Here is a 20,560-nt window from a genome sequence, read left to right as displayed (position 1 = left end):
GAGGCTAACAGTATCAGCTATATTTTAAACCTTTTTCTCTTCAATGAAACCAAACTAAACTGAAGAACAGAGGGTGGTATATAAGGGTGGAAGGAGGGGCACACAGGGGAGTCAGGGGAGAATGAAGCTAGAAAAGGAAGTGAAAATTAAATAACAGAAGTTAAAGAAGGAAGAATGTTGCACAGGGTTCAGGGAGGAGTTGAGACGAACTCTGAAGAGTTATCAGATGACTGGGAAATTGTCAAGAAGGTATTTGGTGCATTGTCTGGAAAGAGGACGAAAGGGTAGAAGTCTTGGTGGTGGAATGAGGAAGTACAGAAAAGGATTCAGCAGGAGTATGGGCTAGTCAGAAATATGAAGAAAGCAAATAGAAGTTCTGGGAGGCTAGACGTACCAAAAAGGAAGGGCCGCAAAGACAAAGGTGGATCAGGTGGTGTTTAATCTGATGATGTGGTGCATGTGTAATTGTGATGCTTGTAAAGCAGTGAGATGACAGTCAGCTGATAGTTATGCTGTAGTGAGGATGGCCTAGGAGCTACAGTCTGTAACTGATAATGGTAGTGTTTTTGGTGCTGTGCAGAAAGCACAGTACACTCGATGTTGTACTGAAGTCGGCAGGATCGGTGACGTGATGGAGCACAGTCTGCACACGCTGAAGCAGAAAGGGGGAAATCCTGAATCTCTAACAGCTCAAATATCTGATCTGTAATCATCTTTATAAAATCTGTCTGCAGTAGTTTGCTTAGAAAAAAAAACTACTACATTTTACTACAATCCCTCCTGTGATGGCGTGATGAAGTGAAGAGCTCCATCTGCTCATAAATACATACTAAAAAGAGGAATCCTTTCTCCAAGGCCTGAATGCAACGTAATGCATAAAAGTATGGAGGTAAAATGAAGGAAGGCTTCTAATAGCAGATGAATGATGGCAAGATATTTAAGCAAAAAAAAATGCTGATTAGATGATTAGATTTCAGGAGAGGTGACCAGACCTTCGCAGCAAGAAGTGGCTGGGTTTGAATCCACGAGTCATTCGGGGTCTTTAAGTGTCGATTTGCATCCACCGTTCTTCCTGTGTCGGAGTGAGCTCTCTCTGGGCTTCCTGCCACAGTCTAAAGACGTGCATGTCAGGTTAATTATCATGTTAGTGATAATTAATTATCATTATCATGTTAATCTCATGGTAGGTGTGAATACTTGTCTGCCTCTCTGTGTTAGCACTCCAACAGACCAGTAACGCTTCACCCTATGACAGCAGGCGATGGGACACTTTATTAGTTACAGCGTGCCAAGTTAAACCTCATTTTGCTCTCATGGCTGCCTCTTATAGCACAGATTCAACAAGGTGGCGGACACATTCCTCATCATATTGACATGATGACATCACACTTGCTGCACATCCATGACGTGAATCTTCTGTTTCACCACATCCCAGAGGTGCTCCAACAGATTGAGAGCTGATGGCTGCGGAGGCTGTTTGAATACACAAAACTCAGTGTTATGTTCAAGAAACTAGTTTAAGGTGATTTGAGCTTTGTGGCACAGTGCTTTGTCTTGCTGGGAGCAACTATCAGAAGACGGGTGCACTGTGGTCATAAAGGGATTGATTGGGTCAGATACATGCCAAATTCTGACCCATCCATCCAAATGTTGCAGCAGAAATTGAGCCTCATCAGATCATGCAATGTTTCTCAAGAATCTTCTATGATCTAATTTTGGTGAGCCCATGTGACCTGTAGTTCCAATTTCCTGTTCTTAGCGGACAGTAGTGGCACCCGGCGTGGTCTTCTGCTGCCGTAGCCCATCTGCTTTAAGATTCAGCCTGCAGAGATGCTCTTCTGCATGCCACAGTTTTAAAAAGTGGTTATTAGCTCGAAGCAGTCACACTGGATGCTGGATATTTTCTCTTTCTCGAATCAGTCTCTGTAAACCCTATAAATGGTTTCGTAGCAATCCATGAAGTACTCAGACCAGCCAGTCTGTCACTTGAATCACTTTTCTTCCTCATTCTGATGCTCGGTAGGTCGTGTACATGCCTATATGCACTGACTTCCTGCCGTGGGATTGGCTGATTAAATATTTGTGCTAACTAGCACTTCAACAGGTGTACCTAACAAAGTGGACAGTATTTTATTTCAGCTTACTAAAAGTTTGATGACAAACGTTGTACTTACTGTAAATAACTAGGTGGATGTAACAATGTAAAACTAGACGTTTATCAAAGCTCTGATGCCAGACCTTAGAATGATGGGACTTTTCTGCTATCTCTATTTTCATTTATTTATTTCCCATTTATTTTTCTCATATATGCAAGTATGAAATCTCACTTCCCCCTCTGGATCCACGTGGTTATGAGAGCATTTTCCGATTGTTTTCTGCAGGGAGAGACGGTGATTTAACTTAAATGAAAGTAAACTGAGATTTAATGTTTCGGGTGCAAAGCCTCGTCTCCTTTTTCTCGTTCTCCAGGAAAATAACAAGAAAATAAAAGCTCGAACTGTGCACTTGAGTCCGTTTTTAGAGGCTAATTGAGTGAAAAGTGGAAATTTTTGTAGTTTGTAAAATTTTATACAGCTGCTATAATTCTGGTTACAAAAATGACCCAAAATCCAATTTTTTAAATTAAGCATCATTAAATTTAACAGTAAAAATTCAAAATTAAAGTGCACTTTGAGTAATTAGTTATTATTTACACTAAAAACCAGGTAGCACTAGACAGTGAGAGCGTTTAGACCAATTTCATTTAAACATTTACTTATATATCCTTTTCTTTTTTTGACATTAGATTTAATATATAAAAGTCCAATCTGTGATGACCAGCTGAGAATCATCCCATATTAACATCATATGAGACTATAATATAATAATTGTTATAGACAAGGCGTTATTTGGTCTTCATAAATAAAATTCAAACACAAAGCTTTCAGAGGAAATTATGTCCAGAATTCACTTTGTAAACTCACTGCATTCATCTCTCACAGGTCTCAGCTTTCCTTAACCCTCATAGACCCAACGAAACGTGAGGAAATGTTTGACATGCAGGCTGGAAAATACAAAAAAAGTCATCAATATTTCCTCAAACCAACCAAAGCTGCTTCTGCGTGCTCTGTGAGTACTCTTTCGACATCTTTACTTCTTTTACAATGGAAGAAAAGCTGTCCTGCATCATAGTTTCCATGAATCTGAAGCTTTGTGTCCAGCCTTTTCATACCAGTCCAGAACATCGCACAGCGAGCCAGCTCCGGGAAAATCATTTGCATCTTTAAAAATAATATGTAGTTGAAGTTGTGCATTCATTTTCTTTGCCAGTAAAGTAAGTTAAAAGTCTCCTTTGAGTCATCTGGAAAAAACAGTTTTTCCACATTTTCAGTTTTAGCCATATTCAAGGCACAAATGCAGACTTAGACACACGTCTTCTGACTCACATGCTGCATTTTTTTTATTTTGAAAGAGGCTTGAAGATAAAGAGCAGCACTGTTTTACAGATCAGAGCACTAATAGCTCCTGATTAGCAACTTCTTATGATCAAAACGTCTGGATTAAAAACGATGAAAAAGAATCTGCAGTCAACTGTGTGACATCTGACAGCTTTATCACCTTCTAATCCGGCCTATACGACAATCCGGGGCATGCAAAACAAAACAGGTTTGAACCAAAGCTTCTACATTTTTATGTAAAAGCTTTATCTTACTTTCTGTGGCTTTCAAGATTGGACTTTTCTCACACTTTTCTCTTCTCTCACTCTCAAAAGTTCTTGTAATTTGTTTTAAATCCTTAATTGGTCTTTCCTTGTTGTACTTTTTCAAGCCCTCAGGTCATATGACCAGTTGCTCCAACCTATACAGAAATCTAAGCGCAAGCTCAGGTGGAGGACAGAGCATTCTTGATTGCTGCCCCTCGTTTATGGAATAGATCACCTTTGCACAGTTGTCCATTTTTGAAACTCTGTTTTGATTATAGTTGTTTTTCTTGGTGTTTTCAGAGTTTTTATGTATTAATTCTTTTTTTTTCTGTGGCTGTTTTTAAAGTGCTTTTTAAATAAAGTTGGTAATTTTAGTTTTCTTTATGATTGTTGGTTGTATTTCTAAGGGTCGAGATTTAAGAAGATAAGAATAAAACTCCTCGTGACGGGAACACATCCACCTCCATTCATCCATCCGTGTAAGAGCTTATCCAGTTCAGGCTCACCACGCTGGAGTCTATCCCAGCTGTTATAAAGCAAGAGGTGGGGGTACACCTGGATCTGGACAGTCCATCACTGGGTGAAAATCCCTGTCGTGATAGAAAACACATGAACCAAAGCCTTCTGATGCTTGTTGACAAATTTGAGCAGCTTTAGTAAAGTCTCATGCTAGAACTACTTTTACTTCAGTGAGTTAAAATGTTGTCTCACACCTGGTTTTAGTGTACTAGTCAACTATAATAGCCCTGGTTGGAACCTCATAAACAGAAAGAGACTAACAATGATGTAGCTACACACTGCACACTCAGAGCCTGGAATGAGGTGAGTGAATTGCTTTATAAGTGAACAGAGCAGTGTGCCATGTGGGCGGCACATTGATGTAGTGGTTAGTACTGCTGTCTTACATCAGGGTGGTCCTAAGTTTAAATCCACCACAGCGGAGGCCTTTCTGTGTGGAGTTTGGATGTTCTCCCTGTGCCTACATGGGTCCAAAGACATTCATGTTGGATTAATTGGCAATTCTGAACTGGCTAACTGGCTGTCGGTGACAATCCGTGCTATAAACTGGTGACATGGCCATGTTGTACCCCATCTTTCCTCCACCCAATCACCATATATTGGATTAGCAGAAGAAAATGCAGAGCTGGAGTTCTTGTAAAGGTGTCCAAAGAGCATGGAGACCAGCTACGAAATATACCCACTTGTCCAAAAACCTCTGACTGTCAGTAGTAAATAAACAGTTTGGGTCACATTACAAATTTTGTGGAATGTGTCTGAGATGAGAGGTGTTTGTGGACGTCCCTCCAGGTCACTTTCAAAGAGAAAACTGAAGGAACGTAGTTTAAATTTGGAAGCAGCGGTGCACAGTTTCCGGCAGTTTGCTCCTGAAAGGCAGTTGAAGTGCTCGCAGTTTGTCGTTCATGTCAAAAAAAATCAACATGACACTCTTTTACAGTGAAGCAAACTGTCACTCGACTTCTCGCCGACTTCTGTCAGTTTTCATGAAAGCAACACGATGAATGTCTTCCAGCAGCAGCTGTCAGAAAGTGTTAGCAAATATACCCGTGTGTGAAAAGCACAAACAGCAACAAGACACAGACTTTAAAGAGAGAAGAGACCGTTTTTGAACCATACTCTCATATCTAAAGGGGACCTATTACGCTTTTATTTTCTCTCGTACTGTTATAATGATGGATGCTTATATTAAACACATATCTACAAGCTCTAAACACACCGTTTCTGGCAGATTCGTCTTGTCTTGGCTCTGTCTTATGTCATGGTCAGCCTCACCCACCTGCTGCTCAAAGCTGGCAGCAAATCTGAAGAAACAGTGGCACTAAAAGATCTAATTTCAAACAAATGCAGATAGGCACTGTTTAAGTCAAAGAAGTATTATTTTAATCATCCAGTCATGCAAAGCTATCCTACTCGGGCAGAGTAGGTAACCTTTAAATCTGCTACTAATGGTGGGCTGTGAACTTTGTAAATAAATCCAAGTGTTTGTTCTCAGCTTTTCACAGCAGAACTGTGACATTAAGCACATTTGAATGTCAGATACTCAGAAGTGTTGAATAAGGTTTGTCTGAGTCTGAGCATTTAGAAACAAGAGGTCATTGGTTGGAGAGTTTACTGACTGAGAGGCTGTGTGCTCAAGTCCTTTTTTAATCTGATGGGGACCATAATTTACAAAAAACTAGTGAGTGAAACTGTAAACTCATCAGGAAAGTGTTTACTGAGATGAAAGGGACTGAACGTTTATTTTCCCATTGATTTCAACATTAGGCCTCAGGTTCACGCAGGCCTAGAGACTGATAATGTAACAACCACCAGTTGCTAAAGAAAAGGCTTCCACAACAGGTTGCCGAGTGATTGCAGAAGGTTCTCTCTAGGCCCAGTCATGCAGGCTTAGAGACCAGTCGGTGACGCCCTGCTAAACACTGGATGCTCTGCAACCTGTTGGAAAATGGTTGCTGGAGATTGCAGGCAGTTGCTAGCCTGAAATCGATCTAAAAAAACTTCCTTGCGATTGCTTTGGTCGCTAGCAGATTGCCGTGGACGCAGAAGCTTGCACGGATTAACACCGGCTTATCTGCAAATAGTCGTCATTTAAACATCATTTGCAACAAGTAGCAACCTCCAACAACTACTTGCCAACTGGTGTGGAAACACATTTTTACCTAGAGACCAAGTCGCCCCCTGCTGGCCATTATGAAGACTGCAGGTTTTTTTTCCTTTGTAGATGTGGCAGCTAGTGCTAGCATTTATACAATTTTGGTTGTGTAGAACCAGCTAAAGTGATTTTTACTGACTGGTTTGGTGTTCTCCATGAACAACTGCAGCACCTTCATTTAGTTATTCTTGTTTTGTTTTTTTTACCCAATTACACATGAACCACAGGTCACTGATGTTTAGCCTCTGGTGCACTGAAGTCCTTACAGAGAAAGACCCCGACACTTAAAGGTGATTTAATTTAATTAGTAGCTTCAGAGACAACAGAATCCTCGTAGTGATGAATGAACCGTTTCTTTACACTTTAGAAAAATCACTCGTCGTGGGGACATGTCTGCGTGCCATCCATCCATCACACGTTCAAAAAGCCCGCGATAAATTAAGATCTTCAGATATACATTAAGGAAAGTCAAAAAAAAGAAAAGAATACCAGGAACAAAGTGTGTGTTAAAAGCCATTACTTTGCTGTTTTAATTCTGTAATTTCCCTCATCACCTAAACATCCGTTTACCTGACATGACCTGGATTAACTAGTGTTTCTTCTTTTTAATTTTTTTAAACATGTTGAGAAACAAAACACAAGTTTGAACGTGACTAATGTTTCTTCACTGTATTTCTGCAGCTTTAAAAAAAAGAAAAAGAAAAAAAAAGGTTTCTGTCAGAGACTAAAGAGCAACAAACAGAGCAAAAACACAGCAGAGGGTGCTGAAGACATGAAGGGTATTGCTCGCATTTTGTTACGTTCCTTATTTTCTTATCCCAGTTAAATTATGTGCAAGTATTTTCCATCCTTCATCGTGCTGCTGTCACAGAGTTAAAAATGACCAGAAGAGGGTGGAAATGTCACAAAGAGAAAAAAAGAGCAAGAAAACTGGAGGAAAAAGGAAAAAAAAACCCAAAACAAAACACGGAAAGCACAAGCAAGAGGAGAAAGGAAGCTTTGAGAACAGACAGAGGAAAATTTATGCATCCAATTATTTTCTATTTACCTGGAAAGAGAAGTCGCAGATGAAAAGTGCTTCAGAGGACGACAAACCTTTTTTTGGTCGAGCTAATACAGACAGTCGTATCTACAGTAGAAACGAGACAGACAGAACCCACAGGGAGAAGCACCTCCGCCCGCTCCCTCCGTCCACATTTAGTTATTTACATTTTATTTTTTTAGTAGTGTTCTTCTTCATTATTCTATGTGTGGTGTGTTCAGAGACTTCTAATGTACACAAAAGGCCATGAGCTCCTCATGCCACGTCTGTCCATGTCCCTCCAAACTCTTCCGAGGTGGTTATGGGGGAGGAGGAGGAGGAGGAGGAGGAAGAGGAAGGGCCGGGTAATATGTTACTGGGTCGGTGAAATAGAAAGAAGGGGAAATGAAAGTGAAGGCAGTTGTCCTTCAGTGGTATCATGTGTCTGGAAGCTGATTGATGTCAGTCAAGTTGGTGTCATTGAGGATTACTTTGATTCGATCCAAGGAGTCCGCCTGTCGTATCCGCTCCAGCTGTACCTGAGGACACGGACAAACGGCGATTAATTCTCTGACACGGGAGGATTTCTCACACAGCACTTTAATGCTTTAATAATCAAATATCATCTGAAGGGAGTTTTCCACATAAAAAAAATGCAGAAAAGTTACTTTTAAAAAAAAAAATCATTACTTTCTTCTTTCTAATTTTAGTACTTTTTAATTTTGTTTTCTTTATTATATGTTATTTTTGTACAAGGTTTATTAGTCTTGTGACCTTTTATTCACATATACATGGTTCATGTGTTTATTTTATAAGTGTTAGTACCTTGCATAGCCTCTCAGATCTCAGAACATAAATTAATGCAATTCTGTGAAGGTCTTTGGCGTGGATCATTTATGCACAAGTAATCCCTTTGTGGTGGAGCTTGATATATTTAGTTACATCCTTTTATTGGACAGGACAGAGGACGCAGCAGACAGGACAGAGGGGAGAGATAAATGGTCTAAGGTAGACTTGCACTGAGGCCTACAGAAGTGCTGCAAGTTGTCATTTTTAAACATGAACAGCAGCTAATGTGAAATAATGTGTTTATTAAAGATTAAAAAACTCTATTTAAACCTTTAAAATGTAACTGACAAATAAAATCAAAAGAAGAGCAGAGTAGCTGGTGAGTGTATATTTGAGTAAACTCAATATTTTGTGTCTTTAAGTAATGTGTTGTCCAAAGTGTTACAAAGTCACCAGTTCTTCTATAGTTTGCTGTTAAATTGACAGTGACGTCACTAAAACATGTTTTTTCCCCTCTTAGTTTTACCGAAACAAAAAATATTTGCATTGTTAAAACTAACAGATGAAGACTGTGACTTGAGCTTGTGTTTGTTTGTTTTTTAATAAAAATGATAAAAAATGACTAAAACAGCTCAGTTGCTTGAGGGTTAATTATATGACACAGTGACTCTTTCCATTTCTTTGCATGTAATCTTAAAACCCGGTTAAAAGCAGCTGTGTCCCTTCTCCTTCATAATGCAAAGTCATTTTATGGTTTTACACCTCGGCCATCTAAAGCTTTGCCCTGCATGTGTTTTATTTATTTTTACTTTTAGTTTTTCCATCCCTCCTGTAGCGCCCTTAAACATGCTTCTTTTAAATGTTGTGCTACTTTAATAACTCACTTAGCATCTGGCCTGGGACAACAGCTGGAAGGCAAGCATTTGGAATATTTACAGCGGTGTTACAGTTGTGATACTGCAGTGTCTTGTAGTGTGCAATAGACCGCTGGTTGCGACCACAGCTACAGTCACTGCTCCCTCAGTTGTGGCTGCACCGGCTCAAGCCTGCACCGCTGTGTTTAGAAAGATACGTCGAGCAGCTAACTCTCAAGCTCTGTGGCTGACCACAGCCGGGACTGACTGCAGATCTGATTGTGACTGCAGCCAGATGATGACAGCTGTCCCCGCCGCTGTGGCTGCTTTGTTTGTCATGACTCGGGCTGTGACACGCCAACTACATGCAGCATCAGAAGTGTACTGAAGCTACTGCGCTCATGAGGTCCTGTGGTGTGTTTGTAATACATGTGCTACAGACAAACCACAGTTTACTCAGCAGAAACACACGTTGAGAACACCACAGATTCACACCAAGCTACATTTCAGGCAGGTAGTGTATAAACCCACCAACTGTACGCATGAGGTAAAACACAGGAGGGGACTGCAACAACCATGAAATCATTCCCCATCATGACCTTTTGGGGGCTCTGAAGATTGTCAGAATATTTGCTGGTAAAAAAAATTAGATGTAAATTGGGTAAACTTCTTAACTACAATATTTTCAAATAAAATCTAAACATCCTGCATTAAAATTAAAGACAGAATTCACTGTTTGTGATACATTTTCACAATGGTTTGGTATATTTACTGGCGTGTTGTGTTTTATTTCTGTGTTTTTGTTTTTAAGACACGTTCCATATATTTCTCCTCTGATTTTTACCTGTTATAGTCGACTGAGAAGCTTCCAATACATATACATAAAGTTGTGGTCAGAAGTTTACAGATGTTATTTATATGCACAAACAAAGAACCTGAAGTCATCAAATAAACAGAAATTTTTGGCTTCACGGTTCTTCTGTTTGGTTGAACGTAAGCTGAACAACTCTAACTGGCTCGTTGTTGACCTGGTGGAGGTTAAACAGACAGTCGCTGCTTACCTGAAGGGTCTGAGAAAGTTTCACAAAGTCCTTCTGAACCTGCTCGCTGACGTCCAGCTCGGTCTGCAGCCGCTGGGCTTTGTCTTTGTCGTCGAGGACTTGACTTTCAAGTGCACTCTACATGGACATGCGCACACAGGTTCGTTCAGAAAGGCTACACAGTCTCAGTATTTAAAATAAAATGCTAAAGTGAAACAGAAACATTACAACACACATCTGCTGAATATTTTTACGGGTGCTTTTTTTATATCGAACAGACTGGGCCTCATAAAGCTGTCAGTAAACTGCTGTCGTGACACGAGGTTGGGATTTTACTGAAATATGAGCTGCTCGGTGGATCAGATGCTGCATAATCTGTCAGATCCTGATAAACTGTATAAAATCCCACAACAGCTGGGTTAGATGACGATGATGATGTTACTGATCGAGTTAAAGTGACTTTTTGGACAGGGGTGGTTGTGGTGGATCAGCAGATAAATGTGCGTGCCAAACACGGACCTTTGCAGTGGTGAGCTCTTTGAGCTGCTGCTCCAGGCTGATCCTCAGGCCCTGGAGGCTCCTCAGTGTCTCAGTCTTCTCGGTCAAACTGCTCTCCAGCTACAAAAACGATGTAACGCAAATAATCAGTCGACAAATAAATGAGATGCAGAGATGTTGATAAAAGATCAAGGCAGATTCTATAAGCAGTGGTAAAATTAATAATAAGGTTTAAAGGCTTTGTTCGTGGATTTTCGCCCACTGTAAACAACATCTGACCATATCAGCACAGCATTTTATTTTATAAGTACGTGAACTTTATAGCTCTTTATCTCAAAAAAGTCCTACATGTGCAATCATTGCAATGACTGAACAAATGATAATTTCAATAAATGCAAAATAATGTGCCACCTACAGGACTTGAGTGTCTCAGTGGGTAGATTAGCGGCTTTATGTGTTGAGGCTTTTTTGGTGTCTTTAGGGCAGGCGTGGGGAACTCCAGGCCTCAAGGGCCGGTGTCCTGCAGGTTTTAGCTGTTTCCTTGATCCAACACAGCTGATTTAAATGGCTAAATTACCTCCTCAACATGTCTCGAAGTTCTCCAGAGGCCTAGTAATGAACTAATCATTTGATTCAGGTGTGTTGACTCAGGGTGAGATCTAAAACCTGCAGGACACCGGCCCTTGAGGCCTGGAGTTCCCCCCCACCCCTGCTTTAGGGAATTTCTATTGGCCTAACATTGGTAGAAAAGAGCTGCTGTGTAGATTTTTTGATTTAAACATGACTGTGCCTGGAGAAATAAGCCTTTTTTCTTTTCTTTTTAAGAGAGTGCTTCTTTGATGTTTGAGAATATGTGTTTCGCTTGGAAAGAGCAACTCAAACAACAGTTCAAACAACAATTCCTGGAAGCAATCTTATTACAGGAAGCGCTCCTTCTTAAAAACGGACCCAAAACAAATATTTATCTTCCGACTGTGTGTGTTATTTCTGAGCTATGTTTGTTTTGTCTCACGGGGAAAACAACACCAGTTTGTTGCTAACCTCTCTTTGTTGTGTCACCCCATTTGCAAGATTATAGACCAGGGGTGGGCAACTGCAGGTCTCGAGGGCCGGTGTCCCTGCAGGTTTTAGATGTGTCCTTGAACCAACACAGCTGATTCAAATGGCTAAATAGCTCCTAAACATGTCCTGAAGTTCTCCAGAGGTCTGGTAACGAACTAATCGTGTGATTCAGGTGTGTTGACCCAAGGTGAGATCTAAAACCTGCAGGACACCGGCCCTCGAGGCCTGGAATTGCCCACCCCTGTTATAGACCATATCTGCAGGGTTTCCCCCCTGTGTACGATCTGTGTGGACTAATCGGTCAAAGCCGATCCTCACCATCTGGAAATCTTTTGAAATATGAATTACTGTAAAGTATTTTTATTTGATATACAGTGATGTCCAAAAGTCTTGAGCCACCCCTTATTTCCTTATAGTTTGCTGGGAAAATGAGAAATAGGTGCAAACATACCATGTAAATACAGTAAATAAGTACATAAGGGACATTCTAACTTTCTGATAGCTTCAAAGTCAATACTTGGTGCAACCACCATTGTTCTTCAACATAGCTTCAACTTTCTTTCTAGTCTTCGGGTATCTTTCTTCAAGCTTCTTGAAGGACATTTAAAGCTCTTCTTCGAATGTTGTCTTCCTTTTTTTCTATGCAAGAGCCTCCATCTTTTTTTAGAGTGGCCACAGAAACTTACTGCATATAAAACCTCGTCACTGATTCTTAGTCCAGTTCTTGTGTAATTTAGTATTCCTGTCTCAAGTGCATCTCAGGTCCTGTGTTAAGGTCTTTGCTGGATTTGGATATGACTTTCGGATATAACACATGCTGTGGAGGTTGTTTTGTTGGCCCGTCACTTCCTCTCTTGTGCTCCATTTGTCCACTTTCCTACACACACTGCAGACAATCCTGAGATATGCCAAGTTTACAAAAAGTACCATTTTATGCCTGTCAAACTGTTATCTTTGGCATTTTTCAAAGAAAATATGAAATGGAAACAAATTTGTGAAAAGCTCCTTGCAACAAAATGCTTGAAGACGGAGTAAAACTGGATCTCTATGAAGTTGTCTGTACACACAACACTCATTCATCCGTTGATTTAGTTTTAATTAAATTTTTTCTACTTTTTTGATTTGATTTTTTAATGAATCAAATCATTCCTTTGAAAATGATCAGGTGCAAGGACAGGACAAAACGTGGGTGAAAAAGCAGCTAATATCCAACAAAAATTTTAAAAAACCTTCAGAAAGCCCAAAAAACGATTGTGCAAAACCCCTTGAAAAATAATTCAATGGACGTCTCCATGGAAGCAAAACACAAAGAAATGAGAAAGAAGAAGAAAAGGGAAAGACCATCTCTCAACCAAGGATGGACGTAGGGGTACACCTATCACCATCTTACAATGCTTACAACTCTCAGTGAAACGATATTCATGGCCAGTGATCGATGGTCATGACATTTAGCACCCTATTGTTAGGAAACCGTACCAGTTTCAGTCGTTATGCCAATGTGCTGTTTATAAGTTTGAGAAAACCTGCAGTTAGCGAAGTCTGAAGCAGTCACTCAGATGAGTGACAAAATGCAAAAAATTCAGCTAACGTTTGCTCAGATTGGTTAACTGCAGTAAACTAAGGCATTAATTTTAATCCCTCAGTCTGCACGCCGCGCTGCAGAATCCGCGTTATCTACTGAATCTGAAGGCAACGTTCATCTCTGCTAATCCTTCTTGGTCACAGCACCCAGGCTGAATGACTTCATAGTGTAAAACCACTAATTGCCTATTTTATACCTTTCTATTTTTTTTAAACGTATTTGTTTATACAACAGTGACGATACATTGCTGCAGCTAAACAAAATGCAACTGATACTAGAAGTCCTATGTACTTTGCAACCTTGACCTTGGTTAGAGTTAGAAGACCTTAACAACAAAAACAATGACAGCAATAATAATAAATAATAACAGTAACAGCAACGACTACAAATAAATAGAAACATTTAAGAAAAACCATTAAGAATGACAAAAAAGCCATTTCAGAGATCACAGATTTGCTTTTCTTTAAGTCATAATTTTGCTTTTGCATTAAAAATGTTAAAATCAGGTAATATTTTTATTTAAAAGAAGCCTGACCAAATGTTTCTTTATGTTTTCGTAACTTACAATCCTCATTAATAGCTCCCCTTGTGTTTACTTCCTGTTTGAGTATCTCAAACAGAAAGGTCAGTTAAAAGAGAGTTTCTCACAGTTTTTTCACTACACAAGTTACTCCAGTAAAACTGGAAATAACGTTGAGTTTGGTGAGTATGAGTCACAGCGAGGAGGCTGGTGCCCCCTTCTATATCATAGTCATTTGATCCAAGTATTGATCAGTGCAGATTTATTTATCAGGATGAGGAGAACGACCTTCTCTGTCCACACACAGGTTAGATTAAAAGAGTTGCAGGTACATGAAAAAAATAAAAAACCTGTGCATTTCTCCCACATCTACATTAGTATTTTGATTTTTAGCATTATTTGAAGCACATTATCCAAATCTTTTTCCCTCACTGCATGACAATTTCACAGAAGACGTACCTGTTCCTTCTCCGCTTTTATTCGCTCCAGCTCCGTCTTCAAACTGGAGAAAGACGCTGTGGGAAGAAGACATCATTAGAGGATCACACGGCGCTCATCTGAATCTCAAAGCCCGGATATTCTCTCAGGAATTATTACGAGATCCCCTGAAAGTTATGAATAATGCAACAAAGCTGCTTTGCCCGGAGCTGCTGTGTGTGTTGAGCTCAAATGAGCGCACAACTAAAAGAAACAAACAGCACAAGCATGAAACACTCCAGCTGTTAATGACTACACTGACTCACTGGCCACTGACAACAGAACCGGCACCAAAAATCATCCATCAAGTGGAAACACTGTGTTTAAACAGAGATTAACCTCCTGGTACGTTTTAAAGAGTGTGTACTTTCTTCAGTCAAAATCTCCTAGAGAGAGAAGTCTAAAGCAGCGCAATGCAAACAGTTCGGTTTTACAACTAAAACGGGACATTTAGTTTTATCAGTCATCAGAAAATGAATTAACGACGAGCCCTTTCATAATGTGTACATGAACCAGCTGTTAATGCAAACAAAATAATATGAATATTACTGGGTCTTTTGCTCTAAAGCATTAAATTAATGTTAAATATCTCCTTAACCTCTGAACGTAAGCATGACAAGGGATAAAGGATCCATTAAAACACACTGTCATATAAATGTACCGTATTTTTCGGACCATAAGTGCACCAGATTATAAGGCACATTAAGCGAAACAAAACAGTCAGATAAGTCAAACTTTACTCAACTTATTCTTCTAGTTTCCTCCACTTCTGTACCATTGATTCATTAACGTTGAATTCTCTCGCAGCTGCTCTATTCCCATGTTGTTGCAGTATATTAATGACTAACCTCGTATTGTAGATGGATTATCTCAGTTGTTCTCCTGACTGAAGTTTGGTCCGTTTACAGCATCCTGCCATGTGATTGAATTTGTCCCTGACCATCAGGAACATTCACGTTAACTTTTATCGAGTGGAAAAAAGTTAGCGTTCATCCTCCAGCTTCACTGTTTATGTTATGCTAACATAGCTGTGTCACTAGCGGTCATATAGCACATCATTATATACCAGCTAGCCCAACTTCGGTAACCCTACAGATTTTTGAGCGCCGTGTACCACATAAAATCGGTTCGAGGTCAGTAAACACAACCAGAATTTATAAATAAGGCCCACAGGATTATAAGGTGCACTGTCGATTTTTGAGAAAATTAAAGAATTTTGAGTGCGCCTTATAGTGCAGAAAATACAGTATTTTACTTTTTTGAAACGAGAGAGATGATACATAAAAATGTATTTATGACCCCGTTACATTCATAAATGATTGCTTTTTTTAAATGTGCTTATCATTCCTGCACTTTTTCCTTCATCTATGAGAGATATTCTAAAATATTCGAATGCCGTGACTTTATACACTCTTTATGGAAACCAGAGTTTGTGCAGACAGCTCCACCAGATATTTATTCTGTAGTTGGCTGGTTTAAAAGGGAGGTATTCCCCGAAACTGCATACACAGTAAAGTATTACGAAATTAAATCAAATGAAAGGAAAAGCAGCAGGTTTGTCCACAGCCTGTCACAGCACGTACCTCATGATAACTCTCCTCTTTGGTCAAGGTCTGTTAGTTATGACTCACTGCAAATCATCACAATGCTATGGCTGCAAGTAGAAATCTCATTTATGATAACATGTATAACTTCTAATGGGCTATCTTGTAAAATGAAAGATATAGCAACACAAGGAGTTTACATTCCCTAGTGCAACAACAAAACAAGCACAGACACATCTGAGAGGGAGAAGAGCCCCTCAGCTCCCAACGGTGACTCCCAAAGAGAGCTGCTTTATCTCTGTGAACGGTTTTTGTAGGAAGAAAATGGTTTCACAACAAACCTGTCTCACCACTTCAGTCCTAGTGGGAGTCGTCCCTTGAGAGGGTCGTTGACTTATCATGTGCCTCATCACATGAGCCAAGGTGTGGGAAAAACAGGGAGTGGGGCATTATCAGCAGAGGTTTCGGGTGAAACCATTATGAGATCTTGCCTCACCCTGTTATGTGACTTGTTGAGATCAACTGACACAAGATGTGAGTGGGCGTTAAGTGTAACCAAGGTAACATCCAACCCCACTTTCTGAAATCCATTTATTGTGGCGGGAATGAACTTTGCATAACTTCCGGGTCAATCTGCTGCATCTTCCCTGCGTCACCGCTGCTGCTGTCTCTGTGGTTGGCGTACTTGTTGACTAATTACTGACGCCATATTGCTTGACAGTGTGAAATAACCCGGCCGATTCATTCAGCGTTGTGCCTCCACTTGATGGTGAATCGGTTACTTTGTTTGTTTATTATAATTAATGAAAATGCGGAGCCGCAGTCGCGCAGTCGAAGCACCGTAAACTCACACAATGTGTGAGTTGTAAATGTTGTCATACTGCCAAGCATCGACCATCACAATCATTCCTAGAAAATACTTTTTTTTCCTTTGCTTTCCTGTCTTGCTCTTGACAGACATGAACATGGAAAAATGGTCGTACATTTTTATTTTACTGTTGTTGTTTTTTGTTTCCTCACTGCCAGTTTATTTCAGGATTTTTTTTTTGAAGGCAAACCTTTATTTTGACTTCAAAATAAAAGCTGCATGGCGCGATATGGCAGCCTCGCTTCTGTCAGTCTGCCCCAGGGCAGCTGTGGCTACAACTGTAGCTTGCCTCCACCAGTGTGTGAATGTGAGAGTGAATGGGTGTGTAAAGCGCTTTGGGGTCCCTAGGGGGGACTAGTAAAGCGCTATACAAATACAGGCCATTTACCATTTACCACTAGGCTAGTGAAGCTTAAGTTTAATTACTGGTTTTATTTATTGAATACCTGTTGTTTTTGGTATTTCACTATGGGCGAATGTTAAATGAACACTTCCAGAGTTGAGTGAACGATTTGATTTTTGTCTGTTTTGGATGTTTTTTGTTCCCAAAACAGCCTATGGGACTTTTGAATTGACTTAAATTCCTTCTAGATTATTGAACTTGTTGCACAACACTTGAAGGTTAGACATCGTCGTTTCAGTAAACTAGGCGGTGCGCAAGGACAACACACAGCAAGGTACATTTTTCAAATAGCTTAACAAAACAGATAAGGCCTCAGTCACACGGGCCTGCAGACCTGTCAGCAACCATCTACCAACCATAAATCACAAGGGAAAAATTAGTATCCTCAGACCAGTTGCAAGTGGTTGCAGGAGGTTGTTGGCAGTTGCTAGAGGACGTGCACGGTGGACGTGCACGGTGCTCCACCAAAAACCTCCTTGCAAATGCTTTGGTTGTGGTGACAAGGAGTTTGCATAGAATAAAATGCAGACTTGTCTGCAAACCTTTGCAAACTACTTGTCAAGCGGTGTGAGAAGTGTGACGCAAACCTTTATTTTGCCTTCAAAATAAAAGCTGCAACTTCTTAAATGTTTTGTTTGGTCAGGCACAAGTTTTACGTGAAGGTGGATGTTTTCCGTTCTAAGTTTTTTTGGTACACCACCCAGCACAATCACCAACCTATATCAACCACTTGCCAACCAGTCGGGGGACTGGAGGTTGCTACAAAGAGGCTAACTGGTCTCTAGGCCTGTGAAAACTACATTAAAAACACGTGAGGGGAAAGCATCATGTTGAATGCTGACTGCATCATTAGTCTGCCAACTAAGTCATCAATGCACACACATGCAGGCAGCTAAAGTGAGCTTGTTCAAACTGCTGATCATACCTTCCAGGATGTCTGAATGACAAATGGGGAAAAACAAAAAGCAGAAACGGAAGATCGTTTAAAAAGGTAGCAGTTAAAACACAAATACACACCCCATAGCTGATCAATGATTTAAACACAAGTTGATCGTTCAGAGTCTCACCTATTTCCTCCTTACATCCCTCGATCTCCAGCTGCAGAGTGTCCTCCAGGTTCTCCTTCAGGCACTGCTCCGCCTGGATCTGCTCCTTCAGAAATAAGATCTCAGCCTTCAGCTTCTCCTCCATGTGATCGGCCGACGTCCGTAACGCCACCATGTCCTCGCGCAACCGCAGCACCAGGCCCTGGAGCTCCTGAAGAAGAATCAACGAATAACTTTACAACCACCAATGTGGACATCCCCGTCACCTCCGTCGTATACACAACATTTTCTTCTGATGTGATGCGACTGTTCTGCAGGAAATGATCAGAAAACCTTAAATACCCAGGGTACCAGTACGTACTTCCATTCATGTCACAGACATTAAATTAGTGCAGTTTGCTGTTAAAAATATAATATATATACACTCTGCAATATTGATTTGGCCTTTATATTAAATATGGCTAACGTCTGTATAAATTAAGTTACGAGAGCTTAAAATGCTGGAAAAAATTAAATTTCAGTCACTCTTATGTACATAAAACATGATATACGTAGGATGAAGGAAACCAACTGCATGGCTTCGCTTAAACGAAAGTTACTGTGTATAAAAAGTGGGCCAATTCTGATTGGGTTAGATGGGAACTTGTTTTTATATTTGGTTGATCTTATATGGAGTTACTCAGTAGTAGCCAGACAGAGGCATACTCTCCAGGGGGCCAATTTGTAACCCGAACACTATTTCTACCATACTTTGCTGAGTTATTATGTTTGAAAGGACTCTATTTCACCATGACAAGTTTTATAAACCTCTTTTGGAGTACTATAAACTGCTGTGGCCTGTTTTGGTTTCTGAGAAATTACTGAACTTCTTGGATCATATTTCTCATTTGACAGGTACTCGAAACAACACCTGGAGAACACAAATTTATCCAAGCACACACGAATGATTAAAACAGATACCTGTACATGGTCATAAGCCATCGCTTGACGTCTAAGACTGTTTACATTTGTAAGTTATGTGACAGCTGGGAGAGAGAACGGGCAGTTAAATGACTCAGAGCAGCGGTCTAGACGTCCAGTTGTCAAAAAAGGAGACTCAGCTGATGCGGCGCTGATGGGGTATGTGCTGAAAAACCACTCGGTTATTGGGTCACTCCTCCCAGCCCTCCTCCGCTAATGGTTTTTGACTGGATGGTGCCACAGATGTTTCTGATTGTGGAGGTTTTTTACAAGATAAGACACGTTTATATTTAAACGATGCGACTCTGAATCCAACTAGTAGTTACTGCAAATTAACGATTGCAGTAATGGATATCCACGAGGCTTTTGAATGCATAAATCTGCCTCTTCTCGCATCATGATGAATGCTTAGAAGCACATTTAGAAGTGGAAAACCACTGAATGAATTGCCCATCACATTAACATGATTTCTGGTATCCAACAGTAGCTGAAAAAGAATGCACACCTACTATAACTGGAGGAGTTCTGGCTCTCACAAAGCAGATTTAAACGATTACGTTTTAACCACCAACATGTTGTGAATGTCACAAGATCATCAGCCTCCGCTAAAGCATGAGTCCGCTCTCTTTTGTAATGCTGAAGAGTAACTCAGCGTGAGGCTGAGAGTAACAGTGTGGGAGGAGATGTGTGTTTGAGGCGGGAGGGCAGCCCACGGACGTATAATAGATTTATGTGTGCAGCAGACTTTTTTTTCACCTCATCAGATCAGCTCAAAGTAACCAGCACTGCTGTTAATCACTGAATACGAGCTGGTGGAGCCACAGAGGTGTTACCACTGAAGCAATTAGCTGAGCGCTTCACTGCAGGGATTAGTCTGTGTCACTTTTATCGCTGTCTGTGGCGTGAGAGCGGACAGAGCTGCTCACGCTGCGACAGCCTTTAAATGAACAGTTGACTCTACTGACCGAGAGCAGCAGGCTGTGAAGGTGCTTTTATATTTAAACCCTGCATCATCTGTATTCTTTACCAGCTCAGGCTGGGTGGAGATGATTTGCTTAAAAGTTGGAGAAACCCAGCGTAAATGTGGAGGAACTTTATACAAGGAAAATGCTTAGTCTGTCTTCTTAAAACCTGGCACAAAGTTTAGATTTGAACATCAAGCAGCAGCATCCAGCCTGCTGATGTATTAAGAAGCACCGTCTAGGGCTGGGCTATATCATACCGTTTACGGTAATACCGGTGTAATTTTGGGCAACAATAGGAAAATGAAATATCGCGATAGAATACGGGTAAAACGCACATGCGCAGTGGCTAGGTTTACATACGCACATGGCGGCGACGCAGAATGAGAAGAGCGAACGCGGATCATTGAATGAAACGGATGAACCCGAATTGGTTTGTAAAAATGCTGCAACTTCAGTGGTGTGGGACTGGTTTAGCTTTCGTCCGTCAGATACACAACAAAGCACTATTTTTGGTAGCGCATGCTAGCGGGCCGTCGTTATTACCGTGTTGTTTGGAAAATACGGCACACTTAAAATCA

The 20,560-nt window shown here is 40.6% G+C and overlaps 1 protein-coding gene across 2 annotated transcripts in view; it reads right to left on the bottom strand.

Annotated features, from left to right (window-relative positions):
• Nucleotides 1-6,859: 6,859 nt before the first annotated feature.
• rabep1 (rabaptin, RAB GTPase binding effector protein 1) overlaps nucleotides 6,860-20,560 on the bottom strand; it is a 46,131-nt gene continuing 32,430 nt past the window's right edge. Inside the window, exons 14-19 of one of the 2 annotated variants that reach the window (XM_087847488.1) lie at nucleotides 18,079-18,268; nucleotides 17,937-17,948; nucleotides 14,179-14,234; nucleotides 10,577-10,675; nucleotides 10,079-10,195; nucleotides 6,860-7,913 (exon numbers count right to left, since the gene is read on the bottom strand). In XM_087847488.1, coding sequence (XP_087703614.1) covers nucleotides 7,812-7,913; nucleotides 10,079-10,195; nucleotides 10,577-10,675; nucleotides 14,179-14,234; nucleotides 17,937-17,948; nucleotides 18,079-18,268 — 576 coding nt within the window. In that variant the 3' untranslated portion in view covers nucleotides 6,860-7,811. The remainder of the gene's footprint in view (nucleotides 7,914-10,078; nucleotides 10,196-10,576; nucleotides 10,676-14,178; nucleotides 14,235-17,936; nucleotides 17,949-18,078; nucleotides 18,269-20,560) is intronic. The other variant, XM_087847489.1, reaches the window with a different exon arrangement.

This window comes from Neolamprologus brichardi, chromosome 10 (genome assembly GCF_056152115.1).
Source record: "Neolamprologus brichardi isolate AB-2024 chromosome 10, ASM5615211v1, whole genome shotgun sequence".
Lineage (NCBI taxonomy): Eukaryota > Metazoa > Chordata > Actinopteri > Cichliformes > Cichlidae > Neolamprologus > Neolamprologus brichardi.
Note: the sequence above shows the minus strand (reverse complement) of the source record. Positions and strands in the feature narration are given on the sequence as shown.